This window comes from Phodopus roborovskii, unplaced genomic scaffold (assembly GCF_943737965.1).
Source record: "Phodopus roborovskii unplaced genomic scaffold, PHOROB, whole genome shotgun sequence".
Lineage (NCBI taxonomy): Eukaryota > Metazoa > Chordata > Mammalia > Rodentia > Cricetidae > Phodopus > Phodopus roborovskii.
In genome coordinates, this window is record NW_026126487.1 from 3932485 (window position 1) to 3957714 (window position 25230).

At 40.5% G+C, this 25230-nt stretch overlaps 2 protein-coding genes across 2 annotated transcripts in view; both read left to right on the forward strand.

Moving 5' to 3' along the window:
• Window positions 1-25230, forward strand: part of Lpcat2 (lysophosphatidylcholine acyltransferase 2) — a 65828-nt gene that overhangs the window by 33584 nt on the left and 7014 nt on the right.
• Window positions 18514-19347, forward strand: Capns2 (calpain small subunit 2). The gene has a single exon (XM_051195127.1). It carries the CDS (start codon window positions 18529-18531, stop codon window positions 19273-19275), a length of 747 nt encoding a protein of 248 aa, XP_051051084.1. The 5' UTR covers window positions 18514-18528; the 3' UTR covers window positions 19276-19347.

The window sequence follows — 25230 nt, forward strand, 5'->3', positions numbered from 1 at the left end:
ATGTGCAAAATATGACTAGAACTAATAGTTCTTAAATTAAGTAGAAATCTCAATAGGGGGAGGCAGTTTTCATTTAGTAAAAGCGCTTGCTACGCGAGTATGAGGACCTGAGTTCAGATCCCCAGAATCCACATAAAAAGCTGGGCTTGTGGGAGAGGAGAGACGGCTCAGCAGTTAAAAGCTTTTCCTGAGGACCCCCATTCAATTCCCAGTACTGCCTGTGTCTCTGGTCCCAGGGGCATCCATCACCATCTTCTGGGTTCTGTGGGTACTGATACGTCTGCTACATTGGCATACATGCAGAAAAAACAGTCATGCACATGAAATTTAAAAAGGAAAACCTGCCTTGTCATTACCAGTGCTGGAAGGGAAGAGATAGACGGATCCCTGGTGCTCACTGGTTAGCAAGTCTTGCCAATCTGGCGAACTCTGGGTTCAGGGAGAAATCTTGTTTTCAAACACATTGTGGAGAGTGATAGATGGTCCCTGCCATGGACCTCTGGCTTCTACACCCATCTGCACATGCATGGACATGTACACATTCATGTACCAACACACATGTTGAACGGCTCACAACCACCTGTAACTCCAGCTCCAGGTGATACACCCTTCTCTGGCCTCTGAGAGGACACCTTCACTCACATGTATACATACTCCATGTGATGGCTATTCTTGGCTGTCCACTTGACAACATCTAGAATTAAGCTAAAACTCAAATGGCTGGACACACCTCTGAAAATTTTTTTTCTTAATTAAATATTTGAAGTTGGAAGACCCACTTCTAATATTGATCTTTGAGATGGAAAGATACACATTTAATGTAGTTTTTTTTTTTTTGCGGGAAGATCCACCTTTAATCTGAGCCACACCTGCTGGCAGCCTGTAGAAAGGACTCAGAAGGAGGCTTGCTCTCTTTGCCTGCTTATTCTCACTCTTGCTAGCAAGTCCATTCCTTCACTGGCATTAGAGTCTTCTTCAGTATTCTGGCCATATACTGAAACCTGCCTGAACATCCAGCCTCATCTGAACTGGATTCTTGAATCTTCCATTGGTAGACAGCCCTTTTTGGATTACCTGGACCATAGTCTGTAAGCTATTCTAATAACTTCCTTTAATATATGATATAATATATACATATATTAAGAAGGTATAGTCTAAAATATACAAAAATAATCATTTCTTTGTAGCTGTCCATTTGTAGTCAAGCCTTTCCCTGCCTTTAATTCCTTTTATTATTAATAAATGCTGCTGTCCATCCCGGTCATTATGCATTTCTAAGACTCCAAATAAATGAGATCATAGAATACTAAAGTCCCAATTATGGTTTCTTTCACATAGCATAAGGCATTTGCTATTCAGCCATTGGGTTGAATGTAGCAATAATTTGTTCCCTTTATCTATTTCTCAACTGAGGAATATTTGTTTTGTGTTAAGCTGGGGCAATTTAAACACGTCCTTCTGCTTTTGGGGGCCTCCATGGTCCACAGGCTTCCTTCCTGGCTGTACTCTGAGTTATGATTTTCCTCACCAACCCTTCTTTGGCATTTAATTCAGGTGTAGCTTGGCTTTTTGTATTCCCACAGAGTTTGTAGTTTAGTTGGAAGAGAGCTCAAAAGGTTCTCACTCCCTCTTGTTTAATGTTAGGATTCTCAGTTATCTACTACCACCAAGAAAAGATGGTTTTTGAAGAAATTGCGTGATGACAGACAGAGCAAGGTTTCCCATCCCTTGCTGTCTCTCCTCCCTCAGCATGGTCATCTTTCTAGTGATTTATTTTGTGATCTTGTAGAACCAACCAGTCTTTAAAAACGACACAGGGTCACCATCCTTTCTCTGTGTGTAGTCCCTATGTAACTCTTCTGGACTTGCTGCAATATTCTAATAACATGCCCTCCTACACGAAATGGTACATTAATGTGATGGTGTGCTTAAAGCATAATGAAGATTTATGGTGAGGCAGAAAAATTATCGTACATTAACTATGCAAGTTGGTAAATTAGAGGCGCTTTCCATTTTATAACCATTGTTTCTGTTGACATTTCCATAGCAACTTTCACTGTGGCTCAAAAGCCATGCAAGCAGTTTCCAGTGAAATTCCTCTGTAGTCCACATGCTGACAGCATGGGATATGGCAGTGGCAAAATGAGGGAAGGGGATGAGGAAACGGGAAAAGATGGGAACAGGGACAAAAGGGGACAATTATGGCACATCTTTAGACATCATCAGGATCTATTCATCAACATTAAAGTAATATTTGTAAAAGTATTTCAGATGCTCTAACTGAGACCCAGGTTGGGGGGTCTGGGTCAGTCTGATGCTGGTTTCCTAGTGTCAGTCTGGGGTCCATGAGCTCCTTCTTGTTCAGGTCAGCTGCCTCTGTGGGTTTCTGCAGCCTGGTCTTGATACCTTTTGTTATCGCCCCCCCTCTGCAACTGGATTTCAGGAGTTTGGCTCAGTGTTTAGCTGTGGGTGTCTGTTCTGTTTCCATCTTCCATAGATGAGGGCTCTATGATGGATGTAGGTTAATTATCAATCTTATTATCGGGAAGGGCATTTAAGTAGCCTCTTCACTGTTGCTCAGATTGTTAGTTGGGGTCAAAGGCCTGGGAAGTCTAAGGGACCTCTGATAGTGGAACCAGTATGTATCCCTGGTACACAAAAGGACTTTGGGAGCACATTCCCCTTTGAGGGATACTCCTTAGACTAGAGACAGGAAGGAGGGCCTAGACCCTACTCCAAATGACTTGACAGATTATGATGATCCCTCCTGGAAGGCATCACCCTCCCTGTGGAGTGGGTGGGGAATGGGGGTAGGATGGGATGGAGGGTGGGGGTCTGGAGGCATGGGAGGGAAGGAGGGAAAGGGAACTGGGGTCTATATGTAAAATAAGAAAAAATAATAAATATATGAAAAAAAAAGTACTTCAGTTGTCCAACTACCAGAGCTGGCAATTGTAGGATTGTTTCCACTTTTGATTGGTGACACCTGCAAACACCTGTGCTGTTTCTAGATCACATTTAAATAGGGGAAGATTGGGGAGTAAGAAAGGGACCTAAAAGCAGGGATTAAAATAACCACCAGTCAGATTGATTTACTCTAACAGAGAGAAGACAATTGGCCCTGGGCATAAGGATACTGGTGAGAACTGTTAGCCTATATTGCCAGTTAACATTCCTTTATGGATTCGTTTAGTGGGTTTTGTGTTTATGGCTCTCTCTCTCTCTCTCTCTCTCTCTCTCTCTCTCTCTCTCTCTCTCTCATTTCCTTTTGTGATGTGGAACATTTGGTGTTGCTAATACAAACACCAGTCTTCTTCCTAGGATCCTTAAGCGGTGTGTGTTTGATTTGACTATGCCTATTCATGGAGTCTTCCTATGGGCTTACATTTTGTTTGTCCTATCTAAACATTTAGTCTCTGGTTGGCTGTCCTGCCTCTGTTTTGTAAGACATCTCCACCTTCTTTCTTGCAGTCTTCCTTAGTACTGCAAGTGCTGAATTCTGATCTATCTTCCCCTATTTACCTGAGGACTTACTTTTGGGCAAAAATGAGACATAAAAACTCATTAGGGCATTAGTGATTTTGAAAATATATAATACAGTAAAATTTTTATGACATATTAGTAAAAGGAGTTCAAATATCAATTTATATAGTGTGATCTCAATTTTTATACTAAAAATTGAAGAAAACATGGCAGATCCCATAATTTGAGTCATATATACGATTAAAATAAACATGAGGAACCCCATGTAGCGATGGTTCTGCATAGCTTCAGGCTTATGCAGAGTGGTGGTTTGAGATGAGGACTTTTAAGTTTGTTTTCCCTAAAAAATATAGGGAGAATTATTTCCCTACCCGGATGTCTTGAAAAGAGAGACAAGGAACTGAAAGCTGGCGCAGGATTCATCTGGGCTATTGCGGGTATGCAGGGAGCTAAAGACTAAATCAGAAATAGAAGCAGGTGCAGCTAGCTGTAGAAATATCAAAGCTGGGGAAGAAATTCAAAGAATACAGACAGATTTCACTCACCCATACAGCTGTAAACATTCTTCTCTGTACTTAGCTTTTCCATATAGAACACAAGCTGGTCTTCTGCCTGATGCATATTGGAAGAGAAACTAGTGTGGAGAATTAATGATTAATGTGTTAGTCCGTCTGTCTGTCCGCCCCATCTCTCTCTCTCTCTCTCTCTCTCTCTCTCTCTCTCTCTCGTGTGTGTGTGTGTGTGTGTGTGTGTGTATAATGCAGCTGTGTGTTTGTGCCTGTGAAGATTTTCTTTGTCTTGAAAAGCTGAGTTATGTAATTGTTGCCACACCTTGTACACACACACTCACACATGCCAGGTCTGTTCCCTCAGTCTACTGAAGTGACTGAGCTTGAGAATATTTGATGGGAGAGCAAGGAGGTCCAGCAACTGCAAGTGTGTTTCTCTCGGTAGCTATGTAGTAGATTCAATGCTGAATGAGGCCTGGGTGTTTTTGTTGATCTCTTAGCATCTGTACATTTTTGTGTGGAAAACTCCCCCAACCCCTTTCCATAAACCTTTGCCCTCATTCCCCTTCTCAGGCTTCCCTAAGACTTTTTATTTCCTGCTACATTTGTGGCTAATCTACAAAAGCTGTGTAATTATTTTTATAAATCTGTCCTTAAAATGCTAGTAGTAGTATTAGAACCTCAGATATTTGACTGTAGACAGCTGAAAGGATCCAAAGGTGTTATGTCATTGTTTACTAGTTCGGAATAAGTTCCTTTGCCAAGATCCCATTTCTTTGAGGGACAAAAACAAAGGCTCTTTTTACTTTTGGTTTTAATTTAGCTTGTTTATACTCGAGAGTATTTACCAAATTCTTCATATCAAAGGTTAATTGGAAAATTAGTTAAATATCCAGATAAGTCTGAGGCAGTGGTTTAGAACATTGACGTCTCAATATTTTTATGCTAATAATTCAAATTAAGTACTAAATTACTTGCTAGCACATGTGAAGGAACTTAAGAACAGTTAATGAGATCAAGGAATAATATTGGTTAAATCAGGGCAGTTGTTTCTATAGATACAACTATGCCTTGCCAACCGCAGCAACAGTTGCTTTAATCCTCTGCAAGCACTTCTTGTTAATATCCTCCTACACTATTTTTGTAATGTGTAATTGTGTTTTTCTTGCATGTATATCCTTGTATCACATCTATGCCTGGTTTGTGCAGGGATCAGAAGAGAGCATCAGATCCGCTGGAGCTAGAGTTACAGATGGCGTGAGGCACTGTATGGATGCTAAGCATTAAAACAACATCCTCTGGAAGAGCAGCCAGTGCTCTTAACCTCTTAGCCATATCTCCAGCCCTTCTCCCCTGGTTTGAAATAGTAGTTTATCAACAATCTTCACACACACACACACACACACACACACACACACACACACACACACAGAATGAGAGAACTAGACTTCCTCAGGTATGGTCTGACATGAGCTCAGTATCTTACCAACCAATACTACTCTGTACACAGACTATTGACTACTAAGACTATATGGTTACTGTTTCCCGTCTTTAAAAAAACCCTGACAAGTATCACATTTCCATTTCTGCTGTTTAGTGCTGAGCTCTCCTGGCAGCAGTACACCCTTTGTTTAAGTGTGACTCATGAAGGGTTTATATATACTTAAGCAGTCAGGCAAACCAGCCTTTCTGGCTAGTGTAAACTTTTGTAGATCTCTCATTACTGTTTCATTCTGTGGAATGAATGTATTTCTTTATTCTGAGTTCTTCCCATTTGCCTGGTTCTTGGTATAAGTCCAAGTTCAAGTCTTGAATGCCAATAATAACAAACATTCTGGCTTTCCCTTGCTGTTAGAAGCAAGGCGCTGTGGTACAGGGATTTGCTCCTGATAAAAGTCAAGGCTCAGGTACCTTCAAATGTTTGTGGAGAGATGAGGAAATTCCAATCTTTTAAAATTTCCATGTCAGTTTTGATTAAGTAATACAGTTTTTCATAGTCTGTGTGAGAAGAACTCATCTTGATTTCAAGTCCAGTTATTCATTCTTTGCTCTATGAAACTCTCTTCATAATTTACGTAACATCATTTGAAGAAAAAGGATACCTGGGTGCAATAGGTGATCTGTTCTACTTAGTTGTCCTGAAAGTTTGGCAGGCCTCTGTCTGAGCATTTCTTGGGTTGATTTGGCTGTCTCATCTCATTCATCGAAGAATTTTTCTATGATTGTTATTATATTATAGATATGTAACTAGACATAAGAATTATATGCTTTACTTTCTCAAAGCATGGGTACCTGGGAGGTTAGTAGAGGAAACAGAAGAGGGCCTGAAACAATCCAAATATCTGCACTGTAGCAAGTGAGCAATTGCTGGCCTGCCCTGAGAGTGGAGGGAAGTAACGAGTAGGCTTTGTAAGGAAAACATTGTGTTCAGCCAATTTTGTCCCCCATGCTGGACAGAGTGAGCATCCAGCATACCAGAAAAAATTGATACTGTCTATATAGATCCTAGAAAAGCTTTTGATTTCATCCAGCATGACATTTTGATCAGCAAATGATTGCCAAATTCAGAATGTCTACTCCACATCATGTTGTAGTAACTAAAGCCATACCTGACAGAAAGACTTTACCTGAGGTAAGAGTTGGGAGTCCTCATTGTGGACTCAGCCCCTTCCTGTGATCTTGAGGTCCTCTTTAGAAGAGTGATTTACCTAGTAGGTTGTAGTCAGGAATACTTTTGAAAATGAGGTAGCATGTAAACATAGGATTAGGAGTAAGTTACATGTCTTTCACATTAGAACCAGGTTCCAGGTACAGATACACACACACACACACACACACACACACACACACACACACACACACACACCAATATGAAAAAGAAGTGTAGGTAACAGAAGGAAACTGAACTCAGAAATGCTGTAGCTGTCACTGTTACATGACACACGAAAATCCAGATACATGGTGGGTGGTGGTGGTACATACCTTTGATCCTACCACTCAGGAGGCAGAGGCAGGCAGATCTCTGTGAGATCAAGGCCAGCCTAGTCTACAGAGCAAGTTCCAGGACTGCCAGGGCTACACAGAAAAACCCTGTCTTGAAAAACAAAACACAAAGCACACACACACACACACACACACAAAAGCAAGCAAAAAACCCCAGATGCACACAAATATAGAACCCGAGACCTTCGGTATCAGATTAACTGCCCCTTCTCCTCATTTTGTGATAAGCAGCTAGGCCAGTGGAGGAAATCATACCTCATGGTCACAGAGCTGGCTAATTGCACCCATGGGAGCTAAACATTTTGTGTTCTTTTTGCTATAAACTGTTACTGTGAAGTTTTAAAAATGGCTTTCGTAAGGTATGTCTTTTTTTTTTTTTCTTTTTTTTTTATGCATATAGAGTATTTTTTATTTAATTTTATATAACAAAGTCCAATTAAATGAAAACAAACATTTATACACAATATTTGGGAATTTGGGCGTCGCTCTTTCCAAACTACTTCCTGCTGGTAAGGGGCGCTGACTTGGGGATTCGAAGAAGATTCAGATATCCTAGCTGTAGTCTGTAGGGCTGTTTTGTCCAGCTGTTTGGAATGTAGGATCAGCTTGTACTCTGTTTCAGGCGGTCTGGTGTGATCAAACCACATTAGTCTGGAAGGAATCCACATCTTTTCATTTTCTGTGGAAACAAAAATAGAAATACTTTTCCCCAGTAACTTGTTCTTCAACTTAAATTTTGGAGTCAAAGCGTTTTTTTTTTTTTTTTTTTTTTTTATTATTTTACATGTCGATCCCAGTTCCCTCTCCCTCCCTCCCTCCCTCCCCCCAAGCCCCTCCCTCCCTCCTTTCCTCCCTTTTGCCCTCTCTACCCTCTCCCATGCACTCTAAACCCCCTCCCCCTCCCAACCCCCACCACAATACAATATGTAGGGGAATGCCATCCAGTTGGGGTCATGTAGATCTGACAGGTCCTGTGAAGTAGGGACTAGGGCTTCTCTCCTATCTCTAGAATAAGGCAGTTATCCCTCCATGGGGGGATATGTTTGCAAAGTCCTTTTGTGCACCAGGGATACATCCTGGCTCCACTGTCTGAGGTCTCTTAGACTGCTCAGACCTTCTGGCTGAGACCCATATTCAGGGGGGGTCCAGAGTCAGACCCCTGTTGGCTTCCCAGCTATCAGTCTAGTGGCCCTTAGCTCCTCCTTGTTCAGGTAAGCTGTCTCTATGTACTTCTACCGCATGGTCTTGTCCTCTCCATCTGCTTCTGGGTTCTAGTTTGACTCAGTGTTTATGTATGGGTGTTTGCTCCTGTTTTCAACAGGCATTAGTTGAGGACTCCGTGGAGAAGTTAGTTGTTGATCTCACTCTCCGGGAAGGGCATTTATGATAGCCTTTCCACGGAAGCTGAGATTGTTAGTTGGGAGCAGTCTTGTAGTTCCCTCGACCTTTCTTTGTGTTCAACTTTATCTTCAAACCAATATTGGCTCCCTCTTTTATGTTCTCTCTCTCTGTCTTTGTCTCTCTCTCTCTTTCCTATTTTCCATTCCTAACCAGGCTCAATCCTCCTGGTCGCACATGCCTTCCTCTCCTCCCTCTCATTTTCTCCTACTTCTCTCTCCATTAGCTGTCCTCCCCCACTATACCTGAGGTCTGGGGGACTTGTCCCTTCCCAGTTCTGTGAGGGACTTTATATGAATCTCTTAGAATACAACTTGTATCCTAGTTCCTCTGGTGATGTGAATTATAGGCTGGTGATCATTTGATCTAGGTCTAAAATCCATATATGAGTGAGTACATACTGTGTTCCTCTTTTTGTGACTGGGTTACCTCATTCAGGATGGTTTCTTCAAGTGCCATCCACTTGCCTGCGAATTTCAAGATACCATTATTTTTTTCTGCAGAATAGTATTCCATTGTGTAGATGTGCCACATCTTCATTAACCATTCTTCAATTGAAGGGCATCTAGGTTGCTTCCAGGTTCTTGCTATTACAAATAGTGCTGCTATGAACATAGTTGAACAGATGTCTTTGTTGCATTGATGTGAATCCTTTGGGTATATGCCTAAGAGGGGGATTGCCGGGTCCTGTGGTAAACTAATTCCCATTTTCCTGAGGAACCGCCATACTGATCTCCAAAGTGGCTGTATGAGTTTGCACTCCCACCAGCAGTGGAGGAGTGTTCCACTTTCTCCACATCCTCTCCAACATAAGTCATCACTGGTGTTTCTAATTTTAGCCATTCTGGCAGGGGTAAGATGGTATCTCAAAGTTGTTTTGATTTGCATTTCCCTGATAGCTAAGGATGTGGATCATTTTCTTAAGTGTCTTTCAGCCTTTTTGATTTCCTCCATTGAGAATTCTTTCTTCAGTTCTGTACCCCATTTTTTAATAGGGTTATTTTGTGTTTTGTTGACTAGTTTCTTGAGTTCTTTGTATATTTTGGAGATCAGCCCTTTGTCGGATATAGGATTAGTGAAAATCTTTTCCCAGTCAGTGGGCTGCCGTTTGGTCTTGTCAACTGTGTCCTTTGCCTTACAGAAGCTTCTAAGTTTGAAGAGGTCCCATTTATTAATTGTTTCTTTCAGTGTCTGTGCCCCTGGAGTTATGTTCAAGAAGCGGTCTCCTATACCAATTTGTTCAAGGGTACCTCCTACTTTCTCTTCTAAGAGGTTCAATGTGGCTGGATTGATGTTGAGGTCTTTGATCCATTTGGACTTGAGTTTTGTGCATGGCGACAGACATGGGTCTATCTGCAGTCTTCTACACACCCTCATCCAATTGTGCCAGCACCATTTGTTGAAGATGCTGTCTTTGCCCCATTGTATAATTTTAGCTGTTTTGTCGAAAATCAGGTGTTCATAGGTGCGTGGATTAATATCAGGATTTTCAATTCGATTCCATTGGTCTACCTGTCTATTTTTATGCCAATACCAGGCTGTTTTCAGAACTATAGCTCTGTAGTAGAGCTTAAAGTCAGGAATGGTGATGCCTCCTGATGTTCTTTTATTGTATAGGGTTGTTTTGGCTATCCTGGGTCTTTTTGTTTTTCCATATAAAGTTGATTATTATCCTTTCAAGGTCGGTGAAGAATTGTGGTGGGATTTTAATGGGGATTGCATTGAATCTGTAGATTGCTTTTGGTAAGATTGCCATTTTTACTATGTTTATCCTACCTATCCAAGAGCATGGGAGGTCTTTCCATTTTCTGGTATCTTCTTTAATTTCTTTCTTTTGAGTCACAAAGTTCTTATTATATAGATCTTTTACTTGTTTGGTAAGCGTTACACCAAGATACTTTATGTTGCTTGTGGCTATTGTAAAGGGTGATGTTTCTCTGACTTCTTTCTCTGCCTCTTTGTCGTCTGAAAAAAATAGGGCTACTGATTTTTTTGAGTTTATCTTGTATCCTGATAGTTTGCTGAAGGTGTTTATCAGCTGTAGGAGTTCCCTGGTAGAGTTTATTGGGTCGCTTATGTAAACTATCATATCATCTGCAAATAGAGACAGTTTGACTTCTTCCTTTCCAATTTGGATGCCCTTGATCTCCTTTTGTTGTCTTATAGCATTAGCTAGAACTTCTAGTACGATATTGAAGAGATATGGAGAGAGAGGACAGCCTTGTCTTGTTCCTGATTTTAGAGGAATTGGCTTAAGTTTCTCTCCATTCAGTTTGATGTTGGCAGTTGGTTTGCTGTATATTGCTCTTATTATGTTTAGGTATGTTCCTGTTATCCCTGACCTCTCTAATACCTTTATCATGAAAGGGTGTTGAATTTTATCGAAGGCTTTTTCTGCATCTAGGGAGATAATCATATGGTTTTTCTTTTTCAGTTTGTTTATATGGTGGATCACGTTGATAGATTTTCGTATGTTAAACCATCCCTGCAATCCAGGTATGAAGCCTACTTGATCATGGTGGATGATTTCTCTGATGTATTTTTGAATTCGGTTTGCCATTATTTTATTGAGTATTTTTGCATCGATGTTCATCAGGGATATTGGTCTGTAGTTTTCTTTCTTAGTTGTGTCTTTGTGAGGTTTGGGTACCAAAGTTATTGTGGCCTCATAAAAAGAGATTGGCAATAAACCTTCTGTTTCTATCTTGTGGAACAGTTTGAGGAGTAGTGGTATTAGTTCTTCCTTGAATGTCTGGTAGAATTCTGCACTGAATCCATCTGGCCCTGGACTTTTTTTTCGTTGGAAGGCTTTCGATGACTACTTCTATTTCATTTCGGGTTATAGGTCTATTTAAGTTGTTTGTCTGTTCTTGATTTAATTTTGGTAAGTGATAGTTATCCAGAAACTTGTCCATTTCCTTTGAATTTTCAATTTTTGTGGAATACAGATTTTCGAAGTATGACCTGAAAATTGTCTGGATTTCCTCTGTGTCTGTTGTTATGTTCCCCATTTCGTTTCTGATTTTGTTAATTTGCATGTTCTGTCTCTGCTTTTTCGTTAATTTGGATAAAGGTTTATCAATCTTGTTGATTTTCTCAAAAAACCAACTCTTTGTTGCATTGATTTTTTGTATTGTTTTCCTGGTTTCTATTTTGTTGATTTCAGCCCTCAAGTTGATTATTTCCTGGCGTCTGCTCCTGCGGGGTGTATTCGCTTCTCTCTGTTCTAAGGTTTTCAGTTGCGCTGTTAATTCATTTATGTGACTATCCTCTGTTTTCTTCATATGGGCACTTAGTGCAATGAACTTCCCTCGTAGCACTGCTTTCAAGGTGTCCCATAAGTTCGGGTATGTTGTATCCTCATTCTCGTTGAATATTAGAAAGTCTTTAATTTCTTTCTTTATTTCTTCTTTGACCCAGGAGTGGTGCAATTGCACATTGTTAAGTTTCCATGAGTTTGCAGGTTTTCTGCTATTTGTATTGTTGTTGAATTCCAATTTTAAAGCATGGTGGTCCGATAAGATACAGGGGACTATTTCTATTCTCTTGTATCTGTTGAGGTTTGTTATGTCTCCTAGTATGTGGTCGATTTTAGAGAAGGTTCCATGTGGAGCAGAGAAGAAGGTATATTCTTTTGTCTTTGGATGGAATGTTCTATAGATGTCTGTTAGCCCCAGTTGAGACATAACTTCTGTTAATTCTTTTGTTTCTTTGTTGAGTTTCTGATTTGTGGTCCTGTCTAGTGTTGAGAGTGGTGTATTGAAGTCTCCCACTATAAGTGTGTGAGGTTTTATATGAGCTTTGAGTTTTAGTAGTGTTTCTTTTACGAATGTGGGTGGCTTTGTATTAGGGGCATAGATGTTCAGAATTGAGACTTTTGTGTTGATGGATTTCTCCTGAGATGAATATGAAATGACCGTCTTCATCTCTTTTGACTAGTTTTGGTTTGAAGTCTAGCTTGTTAGATATTAGGATAGCTACGCCTGCTTGCTTCTTATTTCCATTTGATTGGAAAATCTTTTCCCAACCCTTTACCCTGAGGTAATGTCTATCTTTGGAGCTAAGATGTGTTTCTTGTATGCAGCAGAAGGATGGATTCTGTCTTCGTATCCATTCTGTTAATCTGTGTCTTTTTATAGGTGAGTTAAGACCATTAATGTTGAGGGTGAGTAAGGACCATTGATTGTTGATGGTTGTTTGATTTAGGTTTGTTGTTGGCAGTGGTATTGTGAATATATTTGTTCTGCTTCTCCCTAGGTTTCTGGTGTAGTTGGATTATCTGTTGCCTACATTTTTGTGGGCGTAGTTACCTTCCTTGGGTTGGAATTTTCCTTCCAATACTTTCTGTAGGGCTGGATTTGTAGATACATATTGGGAAAATCTGGTTTTGTCATTGAATATCTTGTTCTCTCCATCTATATTGACTGAGAGTTTTGCTGGATATAGTAGCCTAGGCTGGCATCCGTGTTCTCTTAATACTTTTAGAACATCTATCCAGGACCTTCTGGCCTTGAGGGTTTCCATGGAGAAGTCAGGTGTAATTTTGATAGGTCTGCCTTTATATGTTACCTGTCCTTTTTCCTTCGCTGCTCTTAATATTTTTTCTTTATTCTGTATGCTAGGTGTTTTGATTATTATATGTCGAGGGGTCTTTTTTCTTTGGTCCAGCCTATTTGGGGTTCGGTATGCTTCTTGTACTTTCATGGGCATGTCCTTCTTCAGATTTGGAAAGTTTTCCTCGATGATTTTGTTGAATATGTTTTCAGCACCTTTGAGCTGGGCTTCCTCACCTTCCTCTATGCCTATTATTCTTAGGTTTGGCCTTTTCATGGTGTCCCACATTTCCTGGATATTGTGTGTTAAGGATTTGTTAGATTTATGGTTTTCTTTGGTCGATGAATCTATTTCTTCTAGTTTATCTTCTGCGCCTGAGATTCTCTCTTCCATCTCTTGAATTCTGTTGGTTATGCTTGTGTCCGTGGTTTCCGATTTTTTGCCCAGCTTTTCAATTTCCAGCTTTCCTTCCATTTGTGTTGCCTTTATTTTCTCAATTTCGGTTTTCAAATCTTGAACCGTTTCCTTCACCTGGTTAATTGTTTTTTCTTGGCTTTCTGTACTTTCCTTAAGGAATTTGTTCATTTTCTTCCACTTTTTTGTTTGTTTTTTCCTCTATTTCTTTAAGGGATTTTCTCATATCTTCTTTGAGGGCCTCTATCATTTTTATGATGGTGATTTTTAAGTCGTACCCTTCTGCTTCCTCTGCTTTGTTGTTGTGTTCCATTCTAGTTGGTGTAGATTCCCTAGATTCTGGTGGTGTCATGTTTGTCTTTCTGTTGTTAGGTGTTCTCTTGTATTGCCTTCTTCCCATAGTTTCTTCCTGTAGGTGTTGGTGGTGTCTCTTCCCTCTCTCTATGGTCCTTCCCAGATGGGCTTATGTGGATCAAAGATTCAATGTCTGTATCTCTGTGTGGTCCAAGCTCTCTAGGAGGCTTCTCTCTGGCCAATAGCCGGCAGAAGAGGACGAGGGCTGGACTGGAACTTGAGAAGGTTTTGCAGGGTAGTGGGATCTCACTGGAAACTGGCGCTCTCCAGCTGAGACCTCGTTCTTTGGCAGGGGCCCGGATTTGTGGGTCAAGGATCTTGCCTGCAGGAACTCCAAGTGGACCCGCAGAGATAGGCGGATCTCTGGGAGGGGCCTGGGACTCCAGGAGAGGACTGGAGGCGGGGTCAGGGACCAAGCCGGTGGAAATTACAGGTGGTCCCACGTGGATAGTCAGGTCTCCTTTGTTCGGAGTTGCTCCGAGAGGTCTCCCAAGTAGGGTGGACTGTTGGCTCCACTCTCTGTCCCAGTGCTCAACCAGAGCGGCAGGACCGTAGGTGGGGTAGGGCACAGGGTAGGGGGGGGTAGGCTGGAGGTTGGGATGGGTGGGGGTGTATCAGAGCTCCAAGGGTGCTCTCAAAGGGCAAGGTATGTCTTAAAAGTCACATTGTTCACTTATTTCAAGAATACAAGTTTCCCCCTCAGCTTATTTCCCAAGCTATGCAACCATGACTATCAGTCAGTTTCAGCACATTTCTCTACACCTCATACAATGCATAATGTTTTCCTCACATGCTTCTTTCCTAGAACCTAGGCTGTACTAGTCTGTTTCTTGTCTTTACACGTTTGGGTTTTCTGGACATTTCACATAGCAAGAATGTCACAACATGTATTCCCTGTGCCTGTCTTCTTCAGTTAACACGGTTTTAGATTCATCCATGGAGTATGCATCAATGATTAATTCAGTTTTACTTCTCATTAGTATTTCTTTGTATCAAATATTCACACATCAGTTGGTTGCTACTCAGGTTGTTCTCACTTTGGGCTATTAGAAATAATATTCTAATAATGTTCATATATTATTATCTCTTCAGCCCACTAACTCTTTCCCCCACATTGGGGCTACATTTTCTATTAGGTGTGGCCTGGTCTATCCTTTTCCTCCAGGGTTAGCAGTGGTGGTTTCCTCCCAGATAGTAACTCAGGTTATGAATGCTGTAATAAATAACTGTAGAAGATTAAATGAGCCATTAAAGAAAAGGCTTCTCCATCTAGTAATAGCATTTTATTCTGTGATGATTTATGACAAACTGTTAGCCAAATAATGATTGGAATTTATAATATAACAAAATAACAAAACAACTCGTAAGGTACATTTTATATTATACTAGCTGCTATCGAGTTAATTTTAAACATGAAAAAAAAAACTATAGAGATGGGTCAGTGGTTAACAGCACTGGCTGTTCTTCTGGAGAACTCAGGGTTGATAACCAGCACTCACAGGGTAACTCACAACTATAATTCCAGTTAGGAGATCTGATTTTCTCTCCTAGTTTCTGTGGGTACTGCATGCATGTGGTACAAAGAAATATATGCAAACAAACCACCCATACACATAAAATAAAGGTAAAAAAGTAAGAAAAAATTTAAAAGGCTCATGTGATTTTTATCCTAAAGTAGCCTTGTGAATAGATTTAAGTCTGTGTGAGACACGGTGCACCTTATGAGTCTGTTAAAAGGAAGGCAGTCATTTCTGGTTCTTTTCCCCTACATAGTTAAGGACAACATTTGTCCTTTGGTGTTCATAGAAGTAATTTAATTGCACCCCTAAAAATAAGGTCAGTTATTGGATATGGTTGAAATAGACAAGATATTGAAGACATTGTTCCAAGACCTAAAATAATAACATTGATGATGATGATGATTTTAGTTGGGTGTGGTGGCATATACCTGTAACCCAAGAATTCCAGAGCTGAAGCAGAAGCATTGAAATTTCAAGGTCTTCATGGGTTATATAGTGGTACTCAGAAGGAAGGGAGAGATTGAGATTCTCTAGCTACCATTCTCTTCTAAGTCACCAGCACATTCACTGTTCTAGAGTTGTACAGTTCTATAGTAATTTCACATCTGTTCTCCTTTTGACTTCACTTTGAGCTATGGGTGGTTCTCTAGAAACCACCCATAGTGGACCCTATTACATGGTAGTACAAGATTCTTTCCAATTCAATTCTGATTTGTTGCTTTCTCATTTTCACACTTGTAAACAGACTCTCATCACATTGCGCTATTTACTACCTCTTGAATACCCCACGTCCCTTGGTTCCCTGTGTTTCTGCTATGCCATCCTTTTGTATCATTACATTTGGAGGATGACTCCATCTGTAGTCAGCCATATGCAATATGTATTATCTCTCCTGTAGTAATGCTCCCCTTTTCTTTGTCTTGGCAGAATTCATTACGTTCTTTTGGCAACTTTGCTAGTTTGGTAATGCACTGTAAACACATTACCTGAATGATCTTCACTTAGTGCTGACTTTTCTGAGTTTTTCTTTATCTGGGATATGTTTTTGCCTTCCAGGGGAATTTTATGAAATATTAACACCAAACTGTGATCTATAAAAATTTAATTGTTTGGTGTTAATAATAGACACAATAAGAAATGGACACAAGCTTATACTTGTGGTCATTCCTTATGATCTTCTTGACTTTGAGTTCAACAGTCCTTTGTGTCCTAACTGCCTAGCCCATGTCCCAATACATATAAAATTGGAGTGAACCATTGGAAAAATTATCATTTTTCAGATTTGAATTTGCACTTTTCTCTAGGTACTAAGTGATAAAATAATCGTGTGTGTGTGTGTGTGTGTGTGTGTGTGTGTGTGACTATCTGTGTATATGTAAGTATGTGAGTGTGGCTGTGTGTATATGTGACTATATGAGTATGACTGTGTGAGTGTGTGTGTGTGTGAGTGAGTGTAGAGGCCAGAGGTTAATGGTGATGTTTTCCTTAGTTACTCTACTTTTTGAGACAGTGTCTCTCACTGAACCTGAAATTCACTGATCTGGCCAGACTGGTTGACCAGCAGGCCCAGGGATCCTATTGTCACTGTCTCCTCAGAGATGTATTGCAGGTATGTGCTGTGGCACCTGAGTTTTTACATGACTTCCAGAGATCCAAACTGAGGTCCCTGTGTTCACCCACAGACATTTTACTAACTGAGCCGTCTCCCTAGTTCTTAAGTGATATAATAATTTCATCGTTAAGTCCTAGCCATCTTTCTCTGAATTCACCAATAGATCTTTCAAAGAGCCATGGAGGATGTAACATATCAAAGGTAGGCTTTCTCAGTATTGTCTGAGATGTACCTATCACACACTGACTTCTGAAAATGTTTCTTAGAAATACATTATCAAGGGGCTGGAGAGATGGCTCAGAGGTTAAGAGCACTGGCTGCTCTTCCAGAGGTTCTGAGTTCAATTCCCAGCAACCTCATGGTGGCTCACACCATGGTGGTCTGGTAGCATATATACAAGCAGGACACTGTGTACATAATAAATAAATAAATCTTTTAAAAAAAGAAATATATAATCAAATTTGAAGAATGGAAGAAGAAGATGACAGACAAAGAAGCCAGACAAATGAATGAAAACAGTAGAAAAACCATACGTGCTAATTTTATAGAAATAGCAATTAGTGCTATGAGCAACCATATGCCATGCATCTGGATAACTTAGACAAAATGGAAAAATTCTTATAAATAATCAGGTGAAACCCAAGGTTCTTTTAATGACCCAATGAGCCAGCCTTTAAAAAAAATATTTGATTTGTAACTGTATGTATGTGCAAGCACATATGTGTTTATGTGTATATGCCGACAGTGCCCACAGAGGCCCTAAAGGGGTATCAGATCCCCAGAAGCTGGAGTTAAAGGAGATTGTCACTTATAGGAGTTCCCTGAGTTCCCTGAGTTCCCTGCAGGAACAGTGCAGAGCCATCCCTCTAGCCCCAAAGAAATTAAGTTTGGACCTAAGTCAGTAACTTGTTTACAAAGAAAGAGCCAGGGCCATATGGCTTCACTGGTGAATTCCTTCAAACATTTAAATAAGAAAATCCACACTGTGAGCTAGAGGTGCACCCTTCTCTTAGGGAGAAGAAGTTCACCTCTGACCCCACATCAGCAGCTCACAGCACCAGGGATCCAGAGATGTATACATATATAGTGTAGTCTTTATATAAGTGTAAGCCTCAAAGAGATCCCAAAAGTATTAATTATGGACCCTATAGCTGACCTCCGGACAGAACTCCTGAGGGTAGGATCTGGAGACTTTGACTGAAGAAGACCCCCTACCAAGTTGTTCTTAAAAACTGGATTCTGGAAACCTTAAAGGACAGAGAACTTCTGTATTAAATGCTAAGAGTTCTCGAATTCGACCCCTGCAGAACTATTCCTTGGTTAAGAAGTTATTGATTTGCGTCAACTTGCCTTCTCTCCTGTGAAGAAATTTCATGTCCTTTTTGGGTGCTAATAAAAGGAAGATCACAATGCCATAGAAATTTATAGTTTTATATTTTCTATTTAAAATACTGTTCTAATGTGGAACGTCTAAAGACATGGAAAAATAACTTCATTGAGTCCCCTGAAAATATGGCTAGTGCTAGGACCCAGCGGAATTCAGCAACTTGAGTTGGAGATGAAACATCTCAGGGGTGTGGTGCAGTTCTAAGCAGGTACAGAAAAGCCAGTTTTTCCACATGTGTACTACACTGACTCTGTTGCAGGTCTCTCCCAAAGCATCTCCAGGATTTTAGCAGGCATGTTTCTGGCAAAGGCAATCCTGGAAGGGGCAGATCGGGGGTCTTGGGGGGCCCTTGGAGGACTTCTTGAAGGAGGCGGCCAGGGAAGAGGAGGTGGAGGCAACATCGGAGGGATCATTGGAGGAATTGTCAATTTTATCAGCGAGGCTGTTGCAGCTCAGTATGTCCCAGAGCCGCCTCCCCAGCAGCAGCGGCATTTCACTACCGTGGAGGCCTCAGAAAGTGAGGAAGTCAGGCGGTTTCGGCACCAGTTTGCACAGCTGGCTGGACCCGACATGGAGGTGGGTGCCCATGACCTGATGAATATTCTCAACAAAGTTCTTTCTAAGCACAAGGATTTGAAGACCGATGGCTTCAGCCTTGACACTTGCAGGAGCATTGTATCTGTCATGGACAGTGACACGACAGGGAAGTTGGGCTTTGAGGAGTTTAAATACCTGTGGAACAACATCAAGAAATGGCAGTGCGTTTTCAAGAATTGTGACAGCAACCATTCGGGCTCTCTTAGAGGCTCCCAGCTGCACAGGGCTGTGCAGGCTGCAGGCTTCCAGCTAAACGAGCAACTTTACCAAATGGTTGTCCGCCGGTATACTAGCGATGATGGCAGTATGGATTTTAACAACTTCATCAGCTGCCTGGTCCGTCTGGACGCCATGTTTCGCTCATTCAAGTCCCTGGACCGTGATGCGGATGGCCTGATTCAGGTGTCCCTCCGAGAGTGGCTGCAGCTGACCATGTATTCCTGAAGTGGAGGCAGAGAGGGTGAGACCCGCTGTGGAGGACAGGACAGTAGAAAGTCTTGCTGTGTGCACCACAACTCACATTCCAACCCAACAGCACTATTTCCTGGGGAGGGCGGGGGTCTTGTGTAATGCTGTATGTTGCTGAATAGCTACACTATACTGCTTAATTAAAACTAATTTTGGACAAAAGTCTTCTGAGTGGTTTGTCCAGAGACAAATGTAGAGACATGTATATGTGACAAGGAGATACTGGTTGACTTGGAAAGGTTGTTACTTATTGGTGAATGGATTTTTGCATTGCTTACAATCCTGGAATAAATCAAGAACACATCAGTGGGTAGATTTTTTCCCCCTTGAGAAGTTGAGAAGGAAAGGTTAAATTATGACTCTGTTCTATTCAAAATTTCACATCTTGTCTTTGTAGCATAAAGAAGTATACTTTCCAGAGAGCTTACTGTATTGTATAACAATGGGTTCAAAATGTGAGAGTAGGCAATTTTATCTAGGGGTACCATTTTATAAAAATAGAGAGCACCCACCTAAAAGTCTAGAGTCCTTTAGCTGTTTTCTAGTGAGACAAACAGAATCAAGGACTGGGAATGATAAAAAAGGTATTCCTGTTGTTCAAAATGTCTTTAGCTTGCCTAATGAGCCCAGATGATCACTCTTATGTTTACTTGGTACAAAATCAGGCACACCCGGGTGATGTTAGCCAGCTCCTGTCCCATCTTGCCCTACCTGAGATCAAGGAAAATTCTTTTGCTTATCTTTGGAAACAGCAGGCAGGGGTGGGGAGGAGGGGGGAGGGGGAGGGTACACGACAGGCAAAGCACGTAATTAGCAATCAGTGAAGTGGGATATGAAACATCTAGACAACAGATATTGCTGACTTTTCTTGCAGTGGTTTGAGGTCCTGGTTGCAATTTAGCATTGCAGGAATAAGTGACTGACCCCTACTCCAGATGAAGTGAGTCTCTTCAGGTTGAGCTAATGCTGAGTGAGCTGAAGGACTTAAACGCTTTAGATTATGCCTGTCTCCCAGTGGTTTTCAAGTCTGTCTGTCTCAGCCAGAGCTGCCAAGCAGGTGAGTCAGTGCTGCCTCCTTTCAAGAAAGGGAAAATAGGAATAGGAAGAACCTGCCACCATGTCTTTCTGATATATAGCTCTTAACCTGATTTTATTTTTTGGTACAAGCTGTTTGTTACAACTAAGTAAGCAAAACCCAGGACCATAAGAGGCTTGGTTGCAACTTTGTTCATCCATTCCACAGTCTTCAGTATTTTTCACTCTCTGTGATGTTTACTGCATTCTTTCCATTCTGGGCCCCTTAGGAGAGTCCTTCTGATGTAGCTGTCCTCTTAGCAGGCCTGGAGCTCATGTCAGAAAGCCTCAGTGATGTCCGGAGAGGATGGCATTTGGCCACTGTGTACACCATCACCACCATCATTTAGTATTTATGAACTACCACACACATAATTCTGAACTGAGCCAAGCATCGAGATCACATCTACTTTGTTAAAGGAATATGTAGTTTAACTTGGTCTGATAGTCTGCTTAGACCAGCTGTGGGTATGTTAGCAGTGCCAGCAACCACACATTCATATCAGCCTCACTATTGTAGAATAAATCCAGGAGAACATCAGACACGGAGTGGGAAAGTAGCCAGCAAAGGGAGAAAACTGCCAAGATGTCTGTCAGGACTCAGAATATGTTTCTGATTTGATTTCCACATTGTGGTTGTGGAAAGGACAATGCAGAGCTTATATTTTCACTCCAAATTTCATCACAAATGTCATATAAAAGTTAAGGCTGTCATCACATCCTAGAAGTGGCAATAAGTATTTCCCTCATTCCTCCAGCTAAGGAATACCCATCTCACAATTCTCTTCTAACAAGTACGTGAACAATATCCAGAAACCACCCAAGTTTCTCTTCTGTTGTCTTCTATATTCATATAAATTGTATCTAAATAACTCCAGTCACTATCACAGATACTAGAAAAGCAAATCGTTGGCTATTATATAGAACCAACAGCTCGAACAATGACTGGTTTTCATTCAGTATTTAACTTTTAAAGTTTCATTTCAAGGTTAGAGAAAGTATTAATTTGCAAACTAAAAAAAAAAAAATGTGCCATGTCACTGGGCATGGAGTCACATGTCTGATCTTACACTTGAGACAAAGGCCTGGGGTCAGGAGTTCAAGTCCAGCCTTGACTATGTAGTTAGTGAACTTAGACCAGCTTTAGTTACCCAAGACCCTATCTCATCCCCTATAATACCCAAGCAAAAAATTATCCATTTCCATATGGAAAACTACTTACAGATTCATCCACTCCATCATCAGCGAGGCACTGACATTAAATACAATCAAGGTAGTAAGCTGATAACGAGAAGAATATATGAAATTGTATTGCCTACAAATTGACACTTCAAGAAAACTGCATATAACTTTAAAGATAACTTTATCTTGTTGCATCCACTACAATCAAATGTGCTGTATATACAAATGCAAGAAACTTCCAAAAAAACATTCATAATGTGTATCTCATCTTGAAGGTCACTTTAGGAATGTATTTTAGTTTTAATGCTTTACTTTCATAGGAGCCCCCTACTGAATGTGATTTGAATTTGAGAATTATTATTTGAAAGTGCTTATATATAATGCTAAGTGTATTAGCATAGTTTAATTACAGTAAAATTGGCAGTATTCTCATGTAGATGGTAGAGATATACTCTCAGTTGGAATATCCAAGTAATTAGAACGCTTGTCCTTGACTTTTTATTTTAAAACTGAGACAAACAATGTTAGTGTTTCTCAGGACAAGGTATGTCATCAGAGGTGAAGATTTAAGGCAGACAAGTAGATTGTGTTTTATGGTAATGTTTTGAATGTTACTCTCATTCACAAAAATTATATCAATCATTACACAACAAAGAGAAAAAGAAAAAATATCCTTTGGAATTAACCCATGTAAGATGCATTCAAAATCATATCCTTAAGTCTTGTAAGACTGAAAACCTTACTTTAAAAAATCTTATTCTAAATGGTAAAATATATTAAACACATTAAATTGTGAAACAGCCTTGACAAACTGATGCCTGAGAATCAGGCTATTTATTCCTCCTGAGATTTTTTTTAAAATTTATTTTCATGTGTTTGAATGTTTTATGGTGTGTATGTCTAATGCACCATATGTGTGTAGTACCTACAGAGGCCAGAAGAAGGCATCAGATAACTGCCATGTAGGTCCTGGGAATTGAACCTGGGTCCTCTGGAAGAGCAGCTAGTTCTCTTAACTGTCCCCTCCTGAGATTTTAAACAGCTAATACAAGGACAAGTTACCTGGACTTCCCATTTCTCATAGAAGCCAGGGCATGGGTAATAGGTGCTGGATAACTGGACTCACTCTGACTCCTTCTTTACTCTTTTTCAACTCTACTGACCTCCAAGAAAGGGACAAAACCCACAGCTGGAGCTCACTGAAGCTTGGCCATGCTTCTTTTTGCAATGGCTCAGTGTAACTCCTTGATGCTAACTCTGAACTATTTCTCAGCTCTGCCTTGGCAAGGGATATGGAGAAATGACTAAGTCCTTCCATTGAATGGTTTATTTCTTCATTTACATGTAGCTATGAAATAAATTTTAAGACCAGGTGCTATCATTAAGTTTATAATTCTCCCTGGGGAAATTTTAAGGAAACTACCATAGATTTATGGAACAATTTCTTTACATCACAAAACTTACTTGAAAATATGAAAATTAAAAGAATGTGTGTTATCATATAACTTTTGGCCCATTTAAAAATGTACTCCATCACAGTGTTAAATTTAAATGATTGATGGTCAAATTACTTGGATGTAATTGCAGTTATAGAAACAGTGGGTTTTATTAACTTGAAATGAAATGCTTGTCTTGGTTTCATTAGTAGTTTCTACAATTCCTTCCAGTTCTAAATTTTATTATACTGATTTAGGAGCCTCACTAGTATGTTATTAATCCAATAAAATAATCTCTCCAAGTAATTTCCATACTGATTCTCCCTCCTTCACATACTAGAAAGAAAAATTACATGTTCTTCCTCATGTGAGTCAAGGGTCTGCCATAATATAATCACATCAATCATTAAAAAAAATGTTCATTGAAGAATGCTTAGCCATCATGTAGTAATGTAAATTTTGGTGCTAGCTCATTGCCTTGTTCCTAGTGGTAATAGGAAGGGGTCTGTTACGTTTTCATTTCTGCAAAAAAGAGATGTGGTGCTTGCTTGACCCATGTTGCACACAGGATTGATGGTGTCATGAGGACTGATTATTCGTGACTCCTGTATTGCTCAGGGAAAGTCAAGTGCATAGGAAGCTTACCTATGTTGAGCCATTTCCCTATGATTCAGTAAGCTCCTCAGGGTCTAGGGTTCATGGCAAACCACTGTATATAGCATGTAAGGAATTAAATGGTGATGACAAGGAGCATATTGTGTTCCTTGATACATTGTCTTCTTTGAAGTGTCCATGGTGGTTCACTGTGGCGGTGATGACCTGGTGTATGTGGTATCAGTTAGACACTTCAAGTAGATGCATCCAGCATCTACAACAATAAAAAAAAAAAAATAGTTATTCTCAAGATGGTTTCTAGGCAAATAGACAAGTTGAATGACTTTAGGTTTTGTCTTAGAAATAAACCCTAATACTTAGGGGAAATCTTAAAATCTCTGTTTCTGCTTTTTCTGGTGGGAACACGAAATTAAATTATTATTCCTTTTAGTTTCTGCCCTGCAGTAAGATAAAGTAATATGAAGACAATGATTTGGCTTTTTGAGGTTTGGCTCTTGAGAGGCAGATGAAAACTTCCCTAGAAACTGTGTGTACTGAGAACGATCTGCCATTTTGGGGGCTTTTACAGACTCTCCCCTTTCTCTAGTGTGCCTGCTGATGGTGTGTAGATGAAGATCCATGCATGATGATGTCAAGTGTCCTTTGCTAACCGGTGAAATTTAGTATTGCTTTGACCTCTCTGTCCCTGGTACATAGTTTATCAGGAGATTCATTACTTGAGGGTTGTGCTGCCAAAATGATTCTCACATCTGGGATTCTGCTTATACTTCTATTACCTTCCCCCTCCTCCGTCTTTCTATTTCACTCTCCATCTCATTTCCCTACATTTCCTCTTGTGTCTGTTCTCTCTTCCTAGAGTTGTCCTTTGTGTTCAGACCTACTTCTCCTCCTCCTTTTTCTTCTCTGTTCAAGTCATGGTTTTACCTTGTAGCCCTGACTGTCCTGGAACTCACTATGTAGACCAGGCTGGTCTTGAACTCATAGATCCACCTGCCTCTGCCTCCTGAGTGCTGGGATTAAAGGTGGGTACCACCAAGCCTCATTTTTGTATTTCCTCTTGATTGTAAGCTCTCATTCCCTTGATAGTTAATGAGTATGCCAGCCTGGGTTGGAACCACCTGTCCTATGTTTTCTGTGGTCATCATGACACTCCTTCTACACTGAATCATGCTAGTTGTGTTTGGTTTTCACTGACTCCAAAGTATAGGTGCTTCTGGGATCACAAATCCCTAAGAGGTTGTTGGGGTTGCCACATCAGCTCCTGGTTAATTCCAAATTAAGCCAGAAAACTAAAGAATGCATCTTGATTAATGCCTCAGTTTCATCTTTTTCCTCGGTCTTTACTTTCTGTGTTAATAAACAGCAAAGGGTTGTTTATTAGCCTTCCAGGACCTTTCAGGAATCCTCTGGTGCTGGCCATCTTGGCAAGGCCATTTTCACCATGGACCCAAAGCTTTATTCCCACTAAAGATTAAAGTGCCAGTCTCTGTTCCCCTGAAGGGTCCTCATCAAAGCAGTTGTGAACTTAGGAACCCACACTGAGTGTTGGTGGGTCACTTTACATGGCCTGGAGGTGAGTATTTATAGTTATTATTGGATATAACATGTTCTGCCTCCTGAACGG